This window comes from Chlorocebus sabaeus, chromosome 11, assembly GCF_047675955.1.
Source record: "Chlorocebus sabaeus isolate Y175 chromosome 11, mChlSab1.0.hap1, whole genome shotgun sequence".
In the NCBI taxonomy this organism is placed as follows: Eukaryota; Metazoa; Chordata; class Mammalia; order Primates; family Cercopithecidae; genus Chlorocebus; species Chlorocebus sabaeus.
The window spans coordinates 67795481-67820918 of NC_132914.1; the positions used below are offsets into that span (position 1 = coordinate 67795481).

General features: G+C 38.4%; 1 protein-coding gene across 1 annotated transcript in view; it reads right to left on the minus strand.

The window, feature by feature from the left end:
• The window catches only part of PTPRB (protein tyrosine phosphatase receptor type B), a 126363-nt gene that overhangs the window by 97370 nt on the left and 3555 nt on the right, over positions 1 to 25438 (minus strand). Inside the window, exon 3 of the mRNA XM_008004016.3 lies at positions 12611 to 12867. Coding sequence (XP_008002207.3) covers positions 12611 to 12867 — 257 coding nt within the window. The remainder of the gene's footprint in view (positions 1 to 12610; positions 12868 to 25438) is intronic.

Genomic DNA, 25438 nt, shown 5'->3' on the forward strand with positions numbered 1-25438 from the left:
TTCAGCCCTAACTGTATGCCCTTTAGCAGCTGCTTCAGTACCCAAACGTGTATCTGAAAACTGATTTCAGAAAAGTTCCCAATAACTAAAGAACAAAAATATTTAATTGTACATAAGTGATAACAGCAAAATATTGCAACAAGTTTTATGATTTTTGATTGCTTTTTTGGAGCGCCATCCCTAACAACTGCCAGAAGAAATGAGATTCCACATTCTAATTTTTAAATCAGTGGGAAGGATGGCATATTCCTTTCTTTTTCAAATAGGCTATACATAAAGCTATGTGATTGTCTACTGTATCTATTGTGTCTACTTTGAGGAAAGTTAAAACAAGAAAAAAAGAAAAAAGTGAAAATTGTTTCAATTCTATTTATTTATTTACTTTTGAGTCAGAGTCTTACACTGTCACCCAGGTTGGAGTGCAGTGGCGCAATTTCAGCTCACTGCAACCTCTGCCTCCTGGGTTCAAGCAATTCTTGAACCTCAGCCTCCCGTGTAGCTGGGTTTACAGGCGTGTGCCACCACACCCAGCTATTTTTTTTTTTTTGTATTTTTAATAGAGACAGGGTTTCACCATGTTGACCAGGCTGGCCTCGAACTCCTGACCTCAAGTGATCAACCTGCCTCGGCCTCCCAAAGTGCTGGAATTACAGGCGTGTGCCACCATGCCCGGCCTGTTTCAATTCTTTTAGAAAACATGCTTTAAAAAATACCTGTTAATGAAAAAATGAAGTTTCTTCCCCTCGAGAGATTCTATGGACTTTTAATCTACAGCCAGACCAAAGATCTCAAATCCTTTCAAGTTAACAAACACTCAAAGAAGGTCAAACCTAGAACATCTGTGTATTTCTGGGAACAAAAAAAAAAACTTCCTATTTCTCTGCCTAGGTCACCTGCAGAGTAAAGAACTTATACTCTGTATTTTGTGCCCAAGTTCAGTGGCTCTGCAGAGCCTGGCATACCTGTCAGCCTCATCAGTGGCAGGGGTCCCCTCCCGCTCTCCATAGATACTGAAAGCCTTCTTACAGACTCTGGCTGCCCTCAACCTTTACAGGAGTCTTTTCCCAGTTTTATTCCTTTGCAACATTATGTTTTTCTTCTCTTACTGTATTCAGATAACAATGTGGTTTCCTCAACTGTAACATTGGAGTAATACCTACTCTAAATACACCACACAGCTATCACAAATAAATAATATCACACCTACATTAAAGCACCTTTGCAAACTTTAATGTGCAATACAAGTGTCACTTTGCCTAGTAATATACTCATCTTTCTATCTGTCCTTTCCATTGGGGTTTTAAATATTCTCACAAGTTAGCCCTCAGGTTTGGGATCTTCCCACTTAAATATGTTAAATACCCTTCTGTCATTTGTGGAAGTCTTCAATATATCCTATCTCCTCCAAGCTTTCCCAAACACTTTTTAAAAACCATGCTACATGTCGCTAACATACTGTTATTACCCTATCAGTTACTTTTAAAGCTACATTTCATTTTCAATATACCTTTTAACAATCTTTCCTTATCATGAAAGCAAATGTACCAAAAAGGCAAAATCTGAGGAATACAAATCAAAGAGGGCAATAAGAAAGTATTATCACCATAACACAGTTTAGATGCTTCCAAATTCTATGCTATTAATAGTGATCTGTACCAAGATATGCATCTCCACTGAAACAATTAATTTTAAAAGTATATAAAAAATTAAGAAACAGAAAAAACAGTGATCTGCTAATAATGTCCTTAGGAGTAGGAATTAGGAAAAATAGAAATGATTAAATACACTTAATTTCTTTTTGACCTATCAAAGAGGGACATGTACATTTAGAATCATATGTCTTTTATCTATTTTATTACCTTCAATGTTTATGACAAATCATAGCAATACATGAAGGAAAGAACCAATAGTCATAGGCCTCTCTTTTTCAAAGGTGTATAACTATTATTAGTTCTTTTTCTGGAGAACCTTAAGGCTGACAGCAGAGCTCCCAACTGATTAGTGAGTCCTAAATAACCCATAAAAATGAACATACTATGAAACAAGAGGAAGTGTTTAAACTCAGGCTTTTACCAATTACATTTTTCCTTTTAAAAGGACATAATTTAACATGAGAAATCCAAGAAAACTGTAATAGATTCAAGGAAGTATAAGACTGAGAAAAACTTCTAGATATCTTTTCTATGAGGAGTTTATTTGAAACTACTGGACAAAGTACAAATAAATTGGTTCGTTTTGGTTTTTGTTCTCATCTTTGTTTGGAATTTCTCAACTTCTCTTGAGCCTACTTGTACTACATCAGGACAGTATTTGAATTAGAAGTTGCATTCCAGAAATTCGGAATCAGCCACGCTGTACCATTTCAGGGGACAAGCTTTTCTCCTTGCCACCAGGAAACCTTTTCCAGACTACATGGGAAGGGTGGGGCTGCTTTTGATTAGACATGAGTGAATAAACAGCTGTCTTAAAAAAAAAAAGTCATAGCCATTTAAAAACATCATTAATTGGCTGGGTACGGTGGCTCACACCTGTAATCGTAGCACTTTGGGAGGCTGAGGCAGGTAGATCACTTGAGTCCGGGAGTTTGAGACCAGCCTGGATAAGATGGAGAAACCCTGTCTCTACAAAAAATACAAAAATTAGCTAGGTGCGGTGGTGTGTGCTCGTAATCCCAGCTACTCAGGAGGTTGCAGCAGGAGGATTGCTTAACCCCAGGAGGCAGAGGTTGCAGTGAGCCCAGATTGTGCCACTGCACTCCAGCCTGGGTAACAGTGAAAACCCTGTCTCAAAAAATATATATTAATTATGAATTCATGGCTCAAAGCACGAATCTTGTCACATTATGAACACAGATGTTGAATAATACAATGGGTCATCAGGGGGTCTGGGAGCCACTGTTTGAGAACCATTACTTTGGACAGGGGTTTGAGCTGGACATGGGGATGAGGGGGCAGTGGTGTTGGATGGATGAGGGGAAGGCAGAGTAGACTGGTTAAGTTAATCCACACTTCCCTCACCCATGACCTAAACGGTCATGGTCCTTACCCTGGCCCCTCATTACCTGGCCTCTGCCCATTTCTTTCCTTCCTCCTGCTTGCCTCCTATTCTCCAATTGCTTGGGTCTGATAATTCATTTACTTTCATTCAACAAACACTGACTAGCCACCTATTGTGTGCCAGGCTCTGGTATAGGTTTTGGAGGCTCTGCTCCCCCTCCCCTGCCTATGGAACTGACTTGCTCTAGAGCCCTTGGGCCTGTCATTTTCTCTTCTTCAGCCACTCCTCCCCAGGCTCTCTGCTTGGCAATCTTTCTCTCGTCCTTTAGGTTTCAGCTTAAACACACCTCTAAGGGGCCAGTCCCTTTCTGATCTCACAAGGAAAAATTATGTCTTTATCATTCTTCATCTCAGTGGCCATTTGTTTAATTCAGAACAATGACTCTTGGTAATAATCTAATTATTTATGTATTTGTGTGCTGTCGCCTTTCCTGGTCATATGGTCCTGCTGGACCATGTTTAGAATGAATGTTTAGAATCTTAAATACTACCCTGGAAGGGAAGAGGGGAAAGAGAAGAAAAAAAAAGAGTGAAGAGCAAAGGAATGAAAAAGAAGAAAAGAATGATTCTGAAGACAAAGAGAAAAAGGTGGGGAAAGTGAAGAATGAGAGGGAAGATGAAAGGAAGAAAAGGAGAAGGAGGAAGGAAGAGTACCCATTAGAACAGTAGTTCTCAAAGTGTAGCTCTCAAATTATCATCATCTGAGAACTTGCTAGAAATGTAAACTTACCGGCCTCACCACAGACCTAGGAATCAGAAATGCTGGGGATGGAGCTCAATAATGGAGCCCTCTGCATTTTAATAGGCCCTCCAGTACTAGTTCATGAGAAGGAGCTATTCAAATTCTGAACAAAGGTCTCAGATTATGCCCTAAACCCTGTACTCAATATCATTTGACATTCGGGAGAGTTAATGAGATCTTGGTTTTAAATTTTTTTTCGTAAATTTTACTGAGTTCTTTGCTTATAAAAAAACTACACAGATGACTTAGAAGGACAATTTTAGAATGTATTATTTAAGTGAATTGGTGAACCTTTTTAATATATAATATGCATATTTTGATATATGTAACTCCTCATTAAAAATTAAGTGAGATCGTGCCACTGTACTCTAGCCTGGGCAACAGGGTGAGAGTCCATCTCAAAAAAAAAAAAAAAATTAACTGTGAATACTTGAGTAAAAAGGATCAACATGTAGCAAACTTAATACACGTTAGACATAAGGCCAGTTTGATACCTTTCCTCCTAGGAGGTTATGTTATGCAAATCTCACTCCAGGCTTTCCCCCAGATATTTATTAGAAGAAAGCATAGCAATCAGGGAAATGTGTCAATTAAAAACAACTACAAGATGGCAAATCCTTTTCTGAGTTTTACTTCGAATGGGCTCAATAGTAAATTCTGGCAAAAGGGAATACAATTTTAACCTGCAGCAGGTGTCATGCATTTAAAAAGAGATGCATTAAAATGTAGAGAAATGTTATTTTGATAAGTAGTTTAAAACCAAAAGCCATGACCATCCTATTTTGTGCTTAGAGAGACAGTCTGAGATACTTATTTTTGAAGAAGTTTTTCTAGCTAAATTTCCTAGATCATAGGTCTCCAGGAAAATGGAAATAATAGAAGCATTAGGAGAGGGCGATTGTAAGGATTAAATGAGAAGGTACATGTCACATGTATAGTCCAGTTCCTGTCTAAAGGGCTCAATAAATATTAAGTTCCATGATTATTAGTAGTAATAATATTCTATGAATAACATTAAAATAAATAATGAATGCTGAGCACTCGGTAAAATTAGAGAATGACAAAGTTCATGGCTGAGAACTTGTCTTTCTGAGAACATCCAAATGGCAATAAATTATCATTGCCTCCAATCTTGTACCTAAAATCACACCCAAGAAACTTCAGTAGGTCAACACCCAAAGACATTTAACAGCTGCTCAGTCTGTTGGACAAGCCAAGATTTTTTTTAAAATAACGCAAGGGATGGGTGGGAGTGCCCGTTACGTCGCTAACAGCAGGCTCCACTGTCTCTCTAGAACACATCTCCAAGGTTTCCTGGTATTTTTTTTTCCCACACCCATTTATCAGCCTCTTTCCCTCCCCTACTTTTTATTTTGTTTTAATATGAAGGAAATGGGCTTTACATAGCTATTGTTGTAGCTTTGTAACTACAAACAGTCAAATAACTTACAACTAGATGTGAGTGCAAGTGAGCCACTCTTTCACTCAGGCACTTCTGCTGCATCTTCTTTCACACCACAGTTCCTGCCACCCCACCCTTGGAAGGAGGCTACTCCCAGATGAACCCAGTTGAGGCAGTAATGCTTGCAATGGGGCAATCTGTATGGGTGTAGCTGCTGTATGCTATGGATTTAGGAGCTAGCAAACATTTATTACCAAACCCTAGGATAGTAGACAAATAAAGCATGGCTTATGATAACATTGGCTTTAAAGAAAAGGAAACAACGGTCACCCACAGAAATTATGGTGGAGGGAATAGGTTGCGTTTATCCTGAATTAAGTGTGCAATCTCAATAAAGTTATCAAATTCAGGAAATTCAAAATGGATGTAATACTTAAATCCACAGTCTATATTTCAATTTTGTCAATGATCTCAATAATATCCTTTTTTTGCTTGTTTTCTCTCTAGATCCAGCCCCCAGGATCCTGCATTACATTTAGTTGTCAGTGTCTTACACTTCTTTTTAAATTTTTTAAATTATTTATTTTATAGAGATGGGATCTCCCCACATTGCCCAGGCTAGTCTCAAACTCCTGGGCTCATGTGATCCTCCTGCCTCAGCCTCCCAAAGTGCTAGGATTACAGGTGTGAGCCACTGCACCTGGCCTCTTAATCTTCTTTAATGTGGAACAATTCCTCAGTCTTTTAAAATGACCATTCTGACATTGGCCTTTTCGAATGATACGGGTTGGTTATTTCCATAGCATCTTCCTCCATCTGAATTTGTCTGATGTCCTTGTGATGAGATTTAGGTTGTATATCCCCAACAACACTTCCTCCCTTTTTCTGCTTTAGTGTTTTTCTTAACAGGCTGATTATTCAGTTATTCTCCAATGGATTGCAAACCTGATTGTACATTAGAACCACTTTGGCAGATTCTCACATTATAGGTGCTGAGGTCCTACCTCAGTAAATCCTGGTACAGGTCTGAGGTGGAATCTTAGAATGTGTATCTTTCAAAAGCTTCCCAGGTGATTCTGATGTATGTATAACCAACGGGAAGCACCACAAGCTTTCGCTCTCAATCAGCATGTCCTGGCTTCTCTTTTGATCTCATTTTGCTTTCCCATTGCCATTCTCTGTCCCCACTGCATCAACTCTCATCTAATGTAGAACTCGTCTGCCCAGGGAGACCAATGTGCCAGAGAAATACCGTCAGGTTAAAGGGCCCATTTCAATGCATGTGTTCTGTTCATGGTTGTATTTTATGTGCATATGATTACACAGTCATCCCCCAGTATGGGGGTGGAGTGACTCCAGGACCCTTAAGTATAACCAAATCTCCACATACTCAAGTTAAGTAGTTGGCCTTGCAAAACCTGCATATACAAAAGTCGGTCCTCTGTATACCTGAGTATACCTCTGTATACCAAATTCCACCAATAATATATTTTCCATTTGCATTTGGTTGAAAGAAAGCCCCGTACAAGAGGACCCGCACAGTTCAAAACCATGTTGTTCAAGGGTTAACTGTATATGTTCACAAAATAGCAACGTGGTCTTTTTGTGCACAAAATGGAAACCAATGCAAATCACCTGTCACTAAAAGAAAATGAAAGAGAATAAAAATCCTTGAGATTTTCAGGCTGGTGGGGTCGAGTGAATTGTAGACCATCTTTATGCTATTGGCACATGGTAATCCACTTTAACTGGCAAATTAAGAAAACTGTAGTCCATGTTAGAATTAGGCTTGAATGATGCTAATTATAATTTAAGGTCTTTAGAAACATATCCTCCCCACAATATGTTACTCCCCAAGTGGCCTGTTTTGTAGCATCAGCAGTCTCCGAGTCTGTTTCTATTGTATCCATTCACACTAGTCAATCCAGGAGTCATGATGAGTGATCAGAGGATGGTTTGCTTCCCCACCCCCTCCTACTTCTTTGCCCTCCTGTCTCCAGGCATTTGCCTCGGTGAGGGGGAGTTTTTTCCCATCTTTAGTTCTGGCCACAGAACAGTGGTAGCAGTGGGGTGTCTCCCCTGCATACTTTAAGTGACCCAATACAGGAGGTTACCCCAGACTTGCAGGGGGGTGGAGGGAAGTCGGGTGTTTTCTGCATTTGCCTCCTCATTTATTTGGAGACTCACACTGGGCTGTGATCTCTTTGAAGGCCGAATAGAAGGAAACACAAAACTGTGAAAGCCCAGACCAGTACCACAATGGCTATTCATGAACTGAGGAAATGCAATCCTTCTCCCAGGCCGGAGCGAGGGTGGGTGGGCAGGGAAAGATTTAGAGATATTTAGCAGTATCAGAACCAGCCAGTAACATTTCTAATGTATGTTCAGCATTTTATCCCTGTCAAAGTATTTTCACATAATATGTTGACTCATCTGCTTTTTACCACCCTGTGAAGAAGGCAAGGTAGGAATGATGAAACAGAAACAAGGAGAAGCTAGTATTAATAGCTAAAACTATTGAATATTTATCATGTGTAGCCAGTGTTGTTCTTTTTGTTTGTTTGTTTTGAAACAGGGTCTCATTCTATCATCCAAGCTGGAGTGCAGTGGCATGATCACAGTTCACTGCAGCCCTGGCCTCCTGGGCTCAAGTGATCCTTCCACCTTATCCTTCCCAGTAGCTGGGATCACAGGCATGCACCACCATGTCTGGGTAGTTTTTTTTTTTCTTGTAGAGATAGGGTTTTGCCCTGTTGCCCAGGCTGGTCTCGAACTCCTGGGCTGGAGTGATCTGCTTGCCTCGGACTCCCAAAGTGCTGGAATCACAGGCATAAACCACCGTGTCAGGCCTAGCCAGTGTTCGAAAACACTTTACTTAATCAGAATTTAATCCTGTCTTATGAGGGAGAGCGAGTACCCATAACTATCCTTATGTTAAAGAAGAAATGAGTGGGACTTGAGTAACTAGTAGATGTCATCACTGGGATTTAAGCCAGGTTTCTCTGACACAGAGCCCCAGTTTCTGATTCATTAGTTCTAGAGAAGGACCCAAGTGGTTGCATTTCTAAGAAGTTCTGGGACTAGAGTCCATACTTAGAGAACAATTGATCAAGGTATTTCCTGACTCATACCATAGACAAGTTTCCTGTTCTGCTGATTTTGGTCTTGTGAAGACATGCAATCCACATAATACTATTTATAAAGGTAACAATAACAACAATGGCAGCTAACATTAATTAAACACTATTTTACTATCGTTCAGGCACTACTCTAGGCCTATGATATGTGTTAATTCATTTACTGCTCAGGGTTGGGAGGTAGAAGAGAGAGAGCACCACAGAGTTTTGAGGTCAAGTACTGGCCCAAGTATACAAACTTCCAAAGTCAGACCCCTCACACTAGCAGGTAAGGATGTGAGAAAAGAGAGAGAAAAGGAGAAGGGCAGGGAACACTCTGATCCCCGAAAGTCAACATAGGACAATCTTGCAGTAGCATTAGTGAGGAGTGATTGCTGGATTTCAAATCGTGTCCTCCTCAGCATTTACCTTTATTATCAGGCACGCTATATAAGAGAATAGGTGACTAGATATTCAGGGGAGTGTGTGTGTGTGTGTGTGTGTGTGTGTGTGTGTGTGTGTGAGTGTGTACTCTTCTTGGTCTGTTATTCCCTAGTCATTTAATCTTGGGCAAGTTCCTCTTTAAGTTTCAGCCGGCTATCTACAAAACAGAGATAGTAGTGGTGGTGGTGGTGATGACGATGATGATGATGATAATGATAATGATGATACTATGGTAGATTGTTTATTGGTCACAGATTCCTCCCACTCAATGTGCACACTCCTTTGCAATGTGACTTTGCAGCTCTTCCCATCAAGAAATGGAATTTATTTCTACACTCCCTGAATCTAGCCTGATTTGAGAGTTGCTTTGATCAAAAGAATATGGCAGAAGCGATGTTGCATGGTTCCAGAGCCTGGGCCTCAAAAGGCTTGTAGCTTCCACCTTTGCCTTCTAGTGAGGCTGCCCTAAACCATCATGAAAAGGAGCTGGTGTAGCCTACTGGGGGATAAGAGGTATAGCCTACTGGGGGATAAGAGGTATAGCCTACTGGGGGATAAGAGGTATAGCCTACTGGGGGATAAGAGGTATAGCCTACTGGGGGATAAGAGGTATAGCCTACTGGGGGATAAAAGAGGTATAGCCTACTGGGGGATAAGAGGTATAGCCTACTGGGGGATAAGAGGTATAGCCTACTGGGGGATAAGAGGTATAGCCTACTGGGGGATAAGAGGTATAGCCTACTGGGGGATAAGAGGTATAGCCTACTGGGGGATAAGCTGGTGTAGCCTACTGGGGGAGAACTTAGACTCCCCAGCCTACACCCAGCACTGACTGCTACTCATGCAAGTGGACCCTAACCCTAACCCATCAGTCATCACAAACCAGATGTTGTCTGAGAAGGAAAACAATGGACACAGTGATATTTTATTTTTACATAATTCCAAGCAATTAAGTCAAATGATTTTATTTCTTTCTTATACCTTTCTAGGCATCCTCTGTTGAGACAGAGTACCTTTTGAAATTACTTTCAAGGGACAGGCAGTTTATATCCCAAGTGACTCATTTTAACTTCTCACAGCATCTAACCACAGCTGTTTATAATGGACTGTTATAAAGTTAAAGCTCTTGCTAAATCAAATAACAACCTAGCAGGAATGCCCAGTCTAAGGCTTTAGAGTCATGAGAGCTGCAATTGTAGAAACTGTCTTTTGAAAGAGCATATCTTTTACACATTAGCTTTCCAGGACACAGTTAAAACTTTGCTTAAGCTTCAAGAAAAAAACTGGAACATGATATAGTTGGACGCATAGTCATTCTGATGCCCTACCTGGGAGCTCATATAAACACTGCAGTGAATCTCACTCCAGAAAAAGGCTACATGATCCAAAGCTGCAAGCCCAGGTCTGGTGCTGGATCATGTGAGCTCTGTAACACAGGGCTGGGTTGGCCCAGTGGGTATTGTGTCTGTAGAGCTCTGGAACTGGTTGTCTCAGACTCTTGACTGCAGCAGAGCCTGGCTACCCCTTGGACTTCTCTCTGTGTTTCACAATGGTTAAAGCTAGGCAAAAATGGGACAACATTCTTTTTGCTAAAAGACAACCCTTTAGTGTTCAGGCAGATAAATGTTTATAATAGTTTTTATTCAATATTTTTCTTATTTGACACACTTAATTTTTTTTCTGTACTGTTATATATATTTAAGCTATGATATAAATAAAATGTCTTGTAAACTGCTGTTAGAATAGAAGTTTTTGCTAGGCACATTCAGCCACAATGAGGAGGTGCTCTCCCAAGAAATACACTTTTTTTTTGAGATGGAATCTCGCTCTGTTGCCCAGGTTGGAGTGCAGTGGCACAATCTCGGCTCACTGCAAGCTCCGCCTCCCAGGTTCACACCATTCTCCTACCTCAGCCTCCCGAGTAGCTGGGACTACAGGCGCCCACCACCATGCCCAGCTAGTTTTTTTATATTTTTAGTAGAGACGGGGGTTTCACCGTGTTAGCCAGGATAGTCTCGATCTCCTGACCTCGTGATCCACCAGCCTCAGCCTCCCAAAGTGCTGGGATTACAGGCGTGAGCCACCGCGCCCGGCTGAAAGTATGTTTTCAAAAGTAAGTGGTGATACTACTCAGCCGTGAAAAAGAATGAAATAATGTCTTTTGCATCAACATGGATGGAACTGGAGGCCATTATCTTAAGTGAACTAAGTCAGACATGAAAAGATAAATACTGAATGTTCTTACTTGTGAGAGCTAAATAATATGTACATATGGACAGAGAATGTGGATTGGTAGACAATGAAAACTCAGGATGAGGGGGTTGGAAAAGGATGGATAATGAGAAATTATTTAGTGGGTACAATGTATGTTTTTTGGGTGATGGATACCCCCAAAACCCTGATGTTGCCACTATGCAATCTATACATGTAAGAAAATTACAATTGTAATTGTAACTTTAACTAAATGTAAAGAAAATTGTTTAAAACATTTAGTTAAAAAAAACTAAGTGGTGAATTTCTCACTCATGTCAGTGGTTGAAAGGGTTTGAGAGTTGGAGATTTAGGGAGAGCACAGTGCCAGTTGATGATGGTATCCTTAAGTCATAGCTCTCTTGCTTTCATATCCTGTCTTCCTTTCCCATTTTCCAAGCCCAGACAGATCCGAAACCATAATTATCAGGCTAGGAGAGGTGGGTGAAAAGCTTGGTGGAGAGTGAGAGAATTTGGACGTTTCCCTTTCCCTACTTTAAGCCCAAACTGGGTGGGGTGATGGGAGAGGTGAAGCTAACATTTAAGTCAAATTTAGAGTTCATGTTACTTCCTGGAATTGGCATTTTTGTTAATGAACTGAGAGTAAGTATTGAGTTTTAAAGTGATATAAAGAGTGTCCAGAAAAGTAATGGGTTTTTTCTAACTTCTATTCAGAAACAAAGGAAGAACTAGGTCACAGGAAAGATTTGTAGTAAAGGAAAAGTAGAGATAAAAATAAAGCCCCATGAGTTATTCAATGTACTGACTATATTTGTTTTGTGATCAATAATGAAACATGCGCTCACCAGCCGGGAACCATGTGCAATGTGAAATTCTGCACAATGCAAAAGATACCAGAATGCTAAATGGATGTGAAGTCATCTGACTTCTATAAATGATTTGGGTTGTTTATTAGGAAAAAGCTGAAGTCTGCCAGTGGAATCTCAGTTTTTTGATGTGCTATAATTACACATATTGCCTAAATGGTGGACTAAAACGCTGCAAGGAAAGCAAAACCAAAGAGATGAACACCTGAAGCAGAATCACTATTTGAACACTCCTGTGATGGTGCCACTCTGCTTCTCAGTCATTTGACTAATGTCACCTTGTGGAGGTGGTTCAAGGATGTTGATGTGGAAGCGGTATGTGACTTCCATTCATCTTTTACTGTGTTCCTGAGCCAATTACAGTGATTCTTGAATCTGCCATTGCTTTGGACTCTCTCCCTTCCTTTAGAGCATAAATAATTATGACACATATGCAGGGTTGCCTGCAGGGCACTGATTTTCATTTCTATTTTCTGGTTTCAGGACATGTGTAACACCATGAACGCTGACTTTGGTTCAGAAAATATGGCCAAGCTACAGTGATGCCATGGCAGCCTAATTATCTGCATCTCATAAAGATACAGAAATTTTGAGTCAATTTCAAAGATTTTCATTATGCAAAATGCTTTCCTGTACATTTAGCAGCCAGGACACAGAGTGAGAGTGCCCAATCCCCTCCTGCAGCAGTGGCATTTTTAGCAAAGCAAGTCTTTTCAAGCAATGAGCCTCCTGAGACATGCACAGACCACACTCCACACCCCCCTTCCTTTTACCTCTTCAGTGGTGCTGGAGAAGGGCTGAGTAGTCGACAAAACCCATGATGTGTCTGTAATTCCAGTCATGTGCAGATCGGGATGCTGCCTCTCACTGCTGTTTTGGCTGTAGTTTTCTGCAGTATTTCTGATGAAGGCCTCTGTGGTATTTCTCATAAGGCGTTCCAGACTATCTGGAACTGCATTAAAGGTAGTGGGAATCTGGGGAGGAGCCGTGTTTCTAGTGCTCCTCACCGAAACTTCTGCTCCCAGGCCAGCTGAGGTAAGGAAAAGATAGTTGCAAAGATTATTCTCATGTTTCATGAATTCTTCACATAAAAATCAATTTTACTTAGCAAAAGAGGGCCTTTTCAATAATGGGCATGTGGATAAGCTTCAGTTAAATGAAAAAAGCAAATATACTTTGAGTGCGTGACAATGTTCATTTGTCCTGTCCAATTCACCCATCGTTTATCCATCTATCAATTTGATAAGCTGGAAGGAAAGTTGTAGAAACTACGCTACCAGAGAAAAATCCAGCTCTGTGTAGAAGAGAGCATTAAACCTATTCTATGAGAATTTAGGGGGTTATTGAATTGGCTTCAGGGGAATCCATGAGTCTCCAAAAACTGTGCAAAATTCTATGTATATGTGGATGTATGCTTTTCTTCTGTGGGGCACTGTAATAGCTTTTATTAGCTTCTCAAAGCATGTGTTAAACAAAATATTGGGTTGAGAATCACTGTTAATGACTTGCCTAACTTCACCACAAAGACTGACAATTCCTTGAAAAGTAATAACACTTCGTTAGCCACAGTGCAAACTGTTTCTAATGCAACTGTGTAGTCACAAATGATGAGACTGCGGTATTTTCTAAGCTATCTTCTGGAAGAACACAGAGTTGACTTACAATTTATGAGCTGGTGGGATTAATTTATAGCTTTGTTTTACAAGGGTGAATTGCCCATATTAAAAAAAAATTGGCTCATGAATTAGGTTTACTTAGCCATAATTTTAAAATGTGCTCTGCATCTCTTGGGGATCTTGCTAATGTGCAAATTCTGATGCACTAGAGATGGTCAGAGCCAGCATTAAGGTCTCAGGTGATGCTGATGTTGCTGGTTTTGGGGCTGCACTGTGTAGCAAGACCCTAGAGCACACTTGAAGCACTGAGAAGTTCTGTAAATTATGGTCTGATGTGGTGTGTTCAGATGTTTCCATCAACTCCATAGTGCACTAGAGTTTTATGGGATACAAAACCTCACAAAACCTTATATAATCAGATAAAAATACCTTTGAAGAGTTTCTGGCTAAAAGACTGGGAGAACGAGGATTTTATTTTTCACTACTCATTTACTGGTTATTTATTCAAGCAACTGTTTATTAAACAACTACTATGTGCCAGGTGAGGGCTCTTAAAGAAGCTATTTATCATCCTATTTCCCTGTTCTGGGCTGCCTTACCTAGCCCTCTTTTGAGTCTCATTCCTTTCCATTTCAATCTCAACTGATGAGTGTATTTCATCTAATAATATATGTAAAGAAGAGGGAGATGAGGGCACAAAAAGAGGATTAAGATGGAAAAGGTATTCTTATAATTTATCAAGATATAAATATCAGCAGTTCTTCTAAAAGTTAATAAAATGATCTTGGCTATAAAGCATCCTTTCCTTGAGATGCAAAGGGTTGTGCAAAGTACTGTGTATATAAGGGTGATGGATTTAGCAAATAAAAATACATCGTGTCCAGTTAAATTATAATTTTAGATAAATAGCCAACCAATTTTTAGTATAATTCAGTATGTTTAGTATATCCCAAATATACAATAATACAAAGATAACATACTATGTATTAGTAATACATGAAAGCTTGTTATTTATCTGATATTCAAATGTAACCGAGTGTGTGTATATCATCTGGCAGTCCTACTTGTACATCTACTAGATCTCAACTTTGATAGATTTTTGGACATTCCCCTTAGTTTCTGTTTGTTTTTGTCTTTCTAAATCTTGTGCCACTATTACTGCTTTGGTGCACAGGTTAGCCACTCTGGACATAGATCAGATTTATTCAGCCTTGGGGTGTTTTCTACATGACAAACTCAATTATACTATTAGTGAGATTCCTTTACAACACACTCCAAGAAACACTCTTAATTCTGCAGTCTTGCTTGAGTTAGGTGCTTGAATGTTCCCTTAAGTAGACGTTTGTCTATTGTAGGGATGTAAAAATTTCTGTATATGGAGATTAGCATTTTGATTGTTTTCAGCTTTGGTTGATCCTGATCCTCTGAGTTGACTGCTACATATGACGATTTTAGCTCTCAGACCCTCAAAAAAAATTTAACCATGGGGTTAGGACAAAAACAAGTTTCTAAATACCTAGCATGTAATTACATGTCTTAGTATGTCAACCCACGCTTACTCTTCTTCACTAAGGAGCTGTTGGTAAGTTTTTATCCTAAGAGCTTTTTAAAAAATTAGTCAGCTTACATAATTCAGTGGATGAAACTAGAGTTTCCCAAAAATAGATAAATTTTCAAAACACTCTTGAAATTTCTCTGCAAATAACATAGGTTATTACCATTGCACGTAGCTTTGGACTATCTTGTGGAAAAAGTTTCAGTCTTCTGTCATTATCTTTAATTAACCTTCTAAATATATTTTTAAAACATCCCATACCAAACAAGTTCATTTTCCATTTTAGACCACCACCTTTTTCCCAAAGAAAGAAACGACAGAATATTCAGGTCCAGAACCCTTTCATTTTGTGTCTGTGTTTTAAACTTGTGCTATTTAAGAAGCAAGAAAGAAGATTTAGTCTTAACATTCAACTTACAAGTTTTGTCAAATTTAAAGCAGTGGTTTGCAAACTTAGGTAGGCATCAGAATCACGTTTGGAGCTTGTTAGAGTATTGAAGCCTTGGTCCTCCCCCCGGAAAGTGCGATTTAGCAGACTTAGTGTGGGACCTGAAACCTGCTTTTCTAACAAGTTTCTCAGGTGATTCCTAATATACATGTACATATGGTTTTAGTTATATACGTAATATGAACCAAAAATAAATTGGAATCATTTCTTATGTGGTTACTGAAGGATTATAAAATGGATGGAAAGAAAGAAAATCCATTATAGAAATATATAAGATGATCAAACTAAGTTTATTTTATTTCCTGAACTCTTTGTTGAAATAGGTGCTATGAAATTTCATTTGAAAATAGTAGATCTTTGGATAGTTTGGTATCCATGAATTCTCTGGGTGTTCTTTAAAAATGTATATTCGTTTCACAGTTCATGAAATAGCAAGATGTTTTGACAAACGCAAGGAAAACTTCTTATACAATGGAACAATATGTGAAAGCTATTTTTGAAAGCTTTATTGTACCATTGTTACTACATTGTTTCCCTACTGTAACAATTTCTACTACACAGTTTCTCCCAGAACACAATTCAAGGTAAGGTCGACCATTCTTGGTCAATCTAAAAAGTTTTAGCATTCAAGTTGCATATAGCTCTTTTTATAGGGTACCATCAGCTTACAAAGTGATTTGTAATGGCTGCATAATATCAAGACCATCTTTCAAATTTATTTTTAAAAGAGCAATGTGTATTTTATCTTATAAATTAATATATGACTCAGAAATAATACTAGAAATACAATTTCTATAATGATGATAAAGATAATATATTGTGTAAGTTTCCCTTCTTTAAATGATACAAATAACTTTTAAGCATGTCAAAAATAAAATAACTTGAATGAAACTCATTTTTGGAATAGAAGAACTTAACTATACTGGTACTTTCTGTTCTGTAGGAAGATGCCAAATATAATATGCTTTTTTAAAAGTGAGTAAATCATCTGGAAAAGAGATAACAAATGAAACAGGAGATATTTTAGAAAAGGATGGTATCTAATCTATCTATCTATCTATCTATCTATCTATCTATCTATCTATCTATCTAGTTGGCTCTTTGAATCTGCGGGTTCCTCATCGGTGGATTCAATCAATTGCAGATCAAAAATATTAGGAAAAAAAATGGATGGTTGCATCTGTACTGAACAGGTACAGACATTTTTTCCTTGTCATTATTCACTAAGCAATAAAACAACTATTTATATTTACATTGTGTTAGGCGTTATTAGTAATCTAGAGATAACTTAAAGTATACAGGAGAACGTGTGTATATGTAAACACTACATCATTTTATATAAGGAAGTTGAGCATCCTTGGATTCTGATGCCTGCAGGAGGTGCTGGAACCCACCCCCTACATTACTAAGGGATGACTGCACACACACACACACACTTGTGTGTGTGTGCATTAAATAAGGTTTGACTGGAATAGATGGGAACGATAATGGACTAAATAATTCTTTGAAAGGGTTAAAAGAATAATTAACATTTCAAAAAATATAATTAGTGAAATAAAGAGTACACCTAAAAATACATATCTAAATTACTTTTAAAAGACCCATGATTAGAAAGAAAGTAAAATTAATAAATGGAAATTGATACCAAGACATAGCATAGTAAAACTCTAAAGCATAGCACAGGGAAAAATTAGATGAAAAAAATTGAAAGGCTAACTAAGGCAAAGAAATATGCTTCAATAGCCAACTATTACTCAACAATTCTACCATGCGTTGCATTATGAAGATGTGCTTGTTTTACCTGATACCCCATGTTTCCTTTAGGAGAAAAGACTGAAATAGTAGGGTGGAAGTAAGGCATACTGGGTGGAGGAGGAAGAGTGGCTCCAAAGTTCAGGGCTATCAGGCTATAAGGAGAGAGGTGTCAAACCTGAGACTAAACAGAGTCAGGGAAAGGGGAGCAGGAAAGGGGGTGGATAACTTGGCATGCGCAAGACTGACTTGTCCATTAGACACAACAGGCACAGTGATTAGGGCCCAGGATAATTTTAGGGCAACACAATGATTTAATTTGTTTGAAAATAAAACAGAAATTTTAGAGTCAATGAAAATGTTTTAACTTTTTCATAGATTAGGAAAAATGAGAATTTTAGGCTACATGAAAATCTATTATTTTACTTTTCTTTTTTTCAGTAGGGGAAAGGGACCACAGAGGCAAAAGAACCCAGGGCCCATGAGAGTCATATATAGCCCTGTGTGCGCCCCGGTAAGTTCACGGATTTGTCACAGGTTGAATATGGTTGGGGAATGCTGGATGCTATACCTGCTATCTTCAGTGATCACATAAATCATATATCAATAATCACTGATAACATTATTTTCAGACATTATATTTAAAAATGGTCCACTACAAGGCCCATGTTGCTACAATGATGCAAGAAGAAAAACTGTGACAGCCAATTTAGTCCAAGTAGGGTTTCTATACACAAAAGGCACTTTCTGTTTTGCTTTGTTTTTCCCCACAAGTACTTCTGCCAGCCATTAAAGCCAACAACTTCTACGAAAACTTTTTTCCCAAGGGTGTATATGATTGCTTATCTTTTACAATGTTCACACATTTTATTCCCTCTCCCAAATCACTACAACTAAACAATTACTTTACCCAGCAGTTATATCGAGCCTGCCAACAATACGGTTTAGTTCATCAGCAAAATCTCTTTTAGGGATTTCACTGGCTCAGCCATATCAGGGACACTTGAAAATGTGCCTACAAATATTTGTCTGCTTTCCAGTGCTGCCCTTGAAATTAAAAAAGAAAATTCTTGCCCTCAGATAAAGATGTGATTTGAATAAATAAATCTGAATTGATGGTACTGGTACCAAAACAGAGATATAGACCAATGGAACAGAACAGAGCCCTCAGAAATAATACCACACATCTACAGCCATCTGATCTTTGACAAACCTGAGAGAAACAAGAAATGGGGAAAGGATTCCCTATTTAATAAATGGTGCTGGGAAAATTGGCTAGCCATAAGTAGAAAGCTGAAACTGGATCCTTTCCTTACTCCTTATATGAAAATTAATTCAAGATGGATTAGAGACTTAAATGTTAGACCTAACACCATAAAAACCCTAGAGGAAAACCTAGGTAGTACCATTCAGGACATAGGCATGGGCAAAGACTTCATGTCTAAAACACCAAAAGCAACGGCAGCAAAAGCCAAAATTGACAAATGGGATCTTTAAACTAAAGAGCTTCTGCACAGCAAAAGAAACTACCATCAGAGTGAACAGGCAACCTACAGAATGGGAGAAAATTTTTGCAATCTACTCATCTGACAAAGGGCTAATATCCAGAACCTACAAAGAACTCAAACAAATTTACAAGAAAAAAACAAACAACCCCATTAAAAAGTGGGCAAAGGATATGAACAGACATTTCTCAAAAGAAGACATTCATACAGCCAACAGACACATGAAAAAATGCTCATCATCGCTGGCCATCAGAGAAATGCAAATCAAAACCACAATGAGATACCACCTCACACCAGTTAGAATGGCAATCATTAAAAAGTCAGGAAACAACAGGTGCTGGAGAGGATGTGGAGAAATAGGAACACTTTTACACTGTTGGTGGGATTGTAAACTAGTTCAACCATTATGGAAAACAGTATGGCAATTCCTCAAGGATCTAGAACTAGATGTACCATATGACCCAGCCATCCCATTACTGGGTATATACCCAAAGGATTATAAATCATGCTGCTATAAAGATGCACACGTATGTTTATTGCAGCACTATTCACAATAGCAAAGACTTGGAATCAACCCAAATGTCCATCAGTGACAGACTGGATTAAGAAAATGTGGCACATATACACCATGGAATACTATGCAGCCATAAAAAAGGATGAGTTTGTGTCCTTTGTAGGGACATAGATGCAGCTAGAAACCATCATTCTTAGCAAACTATCACAAGAACAAAAAACCAAACACCGCATGTTCTCACTCATAGGTGGGAACTGAACAATGAGATCACTTGGACTCGGGAAGGGGAACATCACACACCGGGGCCTATCATGGGGAGGGGGGAGGGGGGAGGGATTGCATTGGGAGTTATACTTGATGTAAATGAAGAGTTGATGGGTGCTGACGAGTTGATGGGTGCAGCACAGCAACATGGCACAAGTATACATATGTAACAAACCTGCACGTTATGCACATGTACCCTAGAACTTAAAGTATAATAATAATAATTAAAAAAAAAAAAGAAGATTTCAAAAATAAATAAATAAATAAATAAATCTGAATTGAATGGTGAATAAATGCTGATTGGCTGGCTGACATTCTATATTCAGTGTTACTTTCTTCACAATATAAAGTGTCTGAGTGAAAAATAACAATTTTAGACAATTGGCTAGCTTTTTATAAATGTAAGGAGACTTGATATTCCTTTGAAAGTTATCCAAACCATGGATGGAGTTCTGCACCCTTCAACTGAAAGTCCTCGGATGACACAGACATCTGCCAATGGATTTGCGTGAATTTTTTGAAACCAGTTTCAAGTTTATAATGTTTTAATTTCCTCCTGGCAAGGAATATTTGCTTAGATCTAGTAGCAAACCAGTAGTTTCCTTTGAGTAAATTTCCCTGTTTCCATACAGATGTGAAGGCCAAGGCATGAGAAATTTTCCCCATCCGATAGATTCATAAAACTTCATTAATTGGACCACTGTAACCTTTGTTGTCTGCTTGGGGCCAGTACTATTTCTTGCTGGAATAGATGCAACTGTAACTTTTTTTTCTTTTAGAGATAGGGTCTCGCTGTGTTGCCCAGGTTGGTCTTGAACTCCTGGCATCAAGCAATCCTCCCACCTCGGCCTCCCAGAGTGCTGGGGTTACAGGCATGAGCCGCTGTGCCTGGTCAACTGTAACATTTGATTGCTTGGTGAGTTTTAAAATTATACTTGGATTGCACAGAAGACAAAAGCAATAATTTATGATGCCATACACTAACTATTCACAGCATTCCTGAAAGTAGTCCTGAAAGCTTTATTATTCCTTTTTTGTTTACTTTTCTGATATTAAACACTTCGCACAAAGCTGAAACATTTATTAATATAATTATAATAATTAATATAATTCGGAAGAAGTAGTTAGTAATAATGGTGATAGCTAAACTATTAATATGATAAACTCTTGTGTGCCCCCAAAAGACTGTTTAAAAATATGCAACTTTAAAATTACACTTGAAACATTTTTTAAAGAATGACTGCTTAGCCCTCAGCAAATGTAAAAGAACAGAAATCACAACAAATTGTCTCTCAGACCATAGTGCATTCAAATTAAGACTCGGGATTAAGAAACTCACTCAAAACCACACAACTACATGGAAGCTAAACAACCTGCTTCTGAATGACTACTGGGTAAATAATAAAATGAAGGCAGAAATAAAGATGTTCTTTGAAACCAATGAGAACAAAGACACAATGTATAGAATCTCTGGGACACATTTAAAGCAGTGTGTAGAGGGAAATTTATAGCACTAAATGCCCACAAGAGAAAGCAGGAAAGATCTAAAATTAACAACCTAACACCACAATTAAAAGAGCTAGAGAAACAACAGCAAACAAATTCAAAAGCTAGCAGAAGGCAATAAATAACTAAGATCAGAGCAGAACTGAAGGAGATAGAGACACAAAAAACCCTTCAAAAAATCAATGAATCCAGGAGCTGTTTTTCTGAAAAGATCAAAAAAATAGATAGACCACTAGCACCACTAATGAAGAACAAAAGAGAGTAGAATAAAATAGACACAATAAAAAGTGATAAAGGGGATATCACCACTGACCCCACAGAAATACAAACTACCATCAGAGAATACTATAAACACCTCTATGCAAATAAAACAGAAAATCTAGAAGAAATGGATACATTCCTATATGCATAATGTGTCCAAGACTAAACCAGGAAAAAGTGGAATCTCTGAATAGACCAATAACAGGTTCAGAAATTGAGGCAATAATTAATTGCCTACCAACCAAAAACAGTCCAGGACCAGACGGATTCACAGCCGAATTCTACCAGAGGGACAAAGAGGAGCTTGTACCATTCCTTCTGAAACTATTTCAATCAATAGAAAAAGAGGGAATCCTCCCTAATTCATTTTATGAGGCCAGCATCATCCTGATACCAAAGCCTGGCAGAGACACAATAAAAAAAGAGAATTTTAGACCAATATCCCTGATGAACATCGACGCAAAAATCCTCAATAAAATACTGGCAAACTGGATCCAGCAGCACATCAAAAAGCTTATCCACCATGATCAAGTGGGCTTCATCCCTGGGATGCAAGGCTGGTTCAATATACACAAATCAATAAACGTAATCCAGCATATAAACAGAACCAAAGACAAAAACCACATGATTATCTCAATAGATGCAGAAAAGGCCTTTGACAAAATTCAACAGCCCTTCATGCTAAAAACGCTCAACAAATTTGGTATTGATGGAACGTATCTCAAAATAATAAGAGCTATTTATGACAAACCCACAACCAATATCATACTGAGTGGGCAAAAACTGGAAGTATTCCCTTTGAAAACCAGCATAAGACAAGGATGCCCTCTCTCACCATTCCTATTCAACATAGTGTTGGGAGTTCTGGCCAGGGCAATCAGGCAAGAGAAAGAAATAAAGGGTATTCAATTAGGAAAAAAAGGAAGTCAAATTGTCCCTGTTTGCAGATGACGTGATTGTATATTTAGAAAACCCCATAGTCTCAGCTTTGGGCTGAGATTTTGGATCTTCTTAAGCTATTAAGCAATTTCAGCAAAGTCTCAGGATACAAAATCAATGTGCAAAAATCACAAGCATTCCTATACACCAATAACAGACAGAGAGCCAAATCATGAGTGAACTCCCATTCACAATTGCTTCAAAGAGAATAAAATACCTAGGAATCCAACTTACAAGGGATGTGAAGGACCTCTTCAAGGAGAACTACAAACCACTGCTCAACGAAATAAAAGAAGACACAAACAAATGGAAGAACATTTCATGCTCATGGATAGGAAGAATCAATATTGTGAAAATGGCCATACTGTCCAAGGTAATTTATAGATTCAATGCCATCCCCATCAAGCTACCAATGACTTTCTTCACAGAATTGGAAAAAACTACTTTAAAGTTCATATGGAACCAAAAAAGAGCCCGCATTGGCAAGACAATCCTAAGCCAAAAGAACAAAGCTGGAGGCATCACGCTACCTGACTTCACACTATATGACAAGGCTACAGTAACCAAAACAGTGTGGTACTGGTACCAAAACAGAGATATAGACCAATGGGTCATAACAGAGGCCTCAGAAATAACACCACACATCTACAACCATCTGAAATTTGACAAACCTGACAAAAACAAGAAATGGGGAAAGGATTCCCTATTTAATAAAAGGTGCTGGGAAAAACTGGCTAGCCATATATAGAAAGCTGAAACTGGATCCCTTCCTTACACCTTATACAAAAATTAATTCAAGATGGATTAGAGACTTAAATGTTAGACCTAAAACCATAAAAACCCTAGAACAAAACCCAGGCAATACCATTCAGGACATAGGCATGGGCAAGGACTTCATAACGAAAACACCAAAAGCAATGGCAACAAAGGTCAAAATAGACAAATGGCATATAATTAAACTAAAGAGCTTCTGCACAGCAGAAGAAACTACCATCAGCGTGAACAGGCAACCTACAGAATGGGAGAAAATTTTTTCAATCTACCCATCTGACAAAGGGCTAATATCCAGAATCTACAAAGAACTTAAACAAATTTACAAGAAAAAAACAAACAACTGCATCAAAAAGTGGGCAAAGGATATGAAGAGACACTTCTCAAAAGAACACATTTATGCAGCCAACAGACACATGAAAAAATGCTCATCATCACTGGTCATCAGAGAAATGCCAATCAAAACCACAATTAGATACCATCTCGTGCCAGTTAGAATGGCGATCATTAAAAAGTCAGGAAACAACAGATGCTGGAGAGGATGTGGAGAAATAGGAATGCTTTTACACTGTTGATGGTAGTGTAAATTACTTCAACCATTGTGGAAGACAGTCTGGTGATTCCTCAAGGATCTAGAACTAGAAATACCATTCGAACCAGCCATCCCATCACTGGGTATATACCCAAAGGATTATAAATCATGCTACTATAAAGACACATGCACATGTGTTTATTGTGGCACTATTCACAATAGCAAAGACTTGGAACCAACCCAAATGTCCATCAATGATAGACTGGATTAAGAAAATGTGGTACGTATACACCATGGAATACTATGCAGCCATAAAAAATGATGAGTTCATGTCCTTTGCAGGGACATGGATGAAGCTAGAAACCATCATTCTCAGCAAACTATTGCAAGGACAGAAAACTAAACATCGCATGTCCCACTCATAGGTGGGAATTGAACAACGAGAACACTTGGACACAGGGCAGGGAACATCACACACCAGGGCCTGTCAGGGGAGGGGGGCTCGGGGAGGGACAGCACTGAGAGAAATGCCTAGTGTAAATGACAAGTTGATGGGTGCAGCCAACCAACATGACACATGTGTACCTATGCAACAAACCTGTACGTTGTGCATATGTATGCTAGAACTTAAAGTATAATTTTTTTAAAAAAAGAATGAGTGCTTAATGTGACATACTGGCAAGGACATATATTGGAAAGGAAAGTACTTTCTTCTCTCTATATCCTATTGCAATTACCTATTTATTTACTTATCTGATTTCCCCATTACTCTAAGGAATAAGACGTATTTAATGATTTTCAACCTTGGCTGCACATCAGAATCACCTAGAAAGTACTTTAAAAATACAATACCTGATTTAGTCAGCTTAGAGAATAAAGCCCAGGTTTTGTACTCCAGTATTAGTTAAAAGCTGCCATGTGAGTCTAATATGCAGCTTGGGTTAAAAATCCCGAGTGGAGGGTACCTTAGTACTAGCACAAGCTCTGGCACATAGTAGGTGTTAAATAAATATTACCTGGAAACTTGAATACAATCATTAATGTGTCTTTTATGAAAAAAATATGAAACATGTGGTTTAAATTTTTACCTTCATAGGTCTGCTTTCTTTTACTGAAGAACACACAAAAAAATTCACATCCCATGGATGAACAACACATGTATTTGTGCTGCTTTAGATTATAATACTTAGTTATCAACTTAAACAATGATTTGGAATCATTCATTGCAAACATATGAATGCATTTCGGTTAATTTTTCACAGTAGGTACTCTAGCAAGTCAGTGAGCTCTCATGATATAGGTCTACAAGTATCATTCTTAATCTTTTATCAGGGCTGGGCATGGTGATTCACGCCTGTAATCCCAGTACTTTGGGAGGCTGAGGTGGGAGGATCACTTGAGCCCAAGAGTTGGAGGTTACAGTGAGCTATGTTCACATCATGGCTCTCCTGCCTGGACAACAGAGCAAGACTTTGTTTCTAAAAACAAAAAACAAAAAACAAAAAAACCCCACAATGGCATTTAAGATGGAGGAGAAAAATGTATCTGTTAGCTTATAATTGTGTTAAAGCAAAAGTATGTGTTATACTTATGTATACACAAATATAAGGGTGTTTTTGTACCACAATTGTGCAAATTTTAACTTCTGCTTTTTCTAGAAATTCATTTCTTTCCCCAACACATATTATCAGGCATTTTCTTGAATATAGCACTGTTCAGTGATTAATTGCAAATGGCTTATTCTAAGTACCTTATTTTTGAAGTCCATCACTAGACATTTGTATGAGGGTCATAGGAGGTAGTTTTTCTATGAATGATCTTTTATCTTGAATAACTCACCACTGAGTCCATATCTACTTTTTTTTAAAAGTTCCAACTAAGTAATCTTATGTTAGATAAGGTTTGATTGGGCTTTGGGGATGAATCTCACTTCTTGTG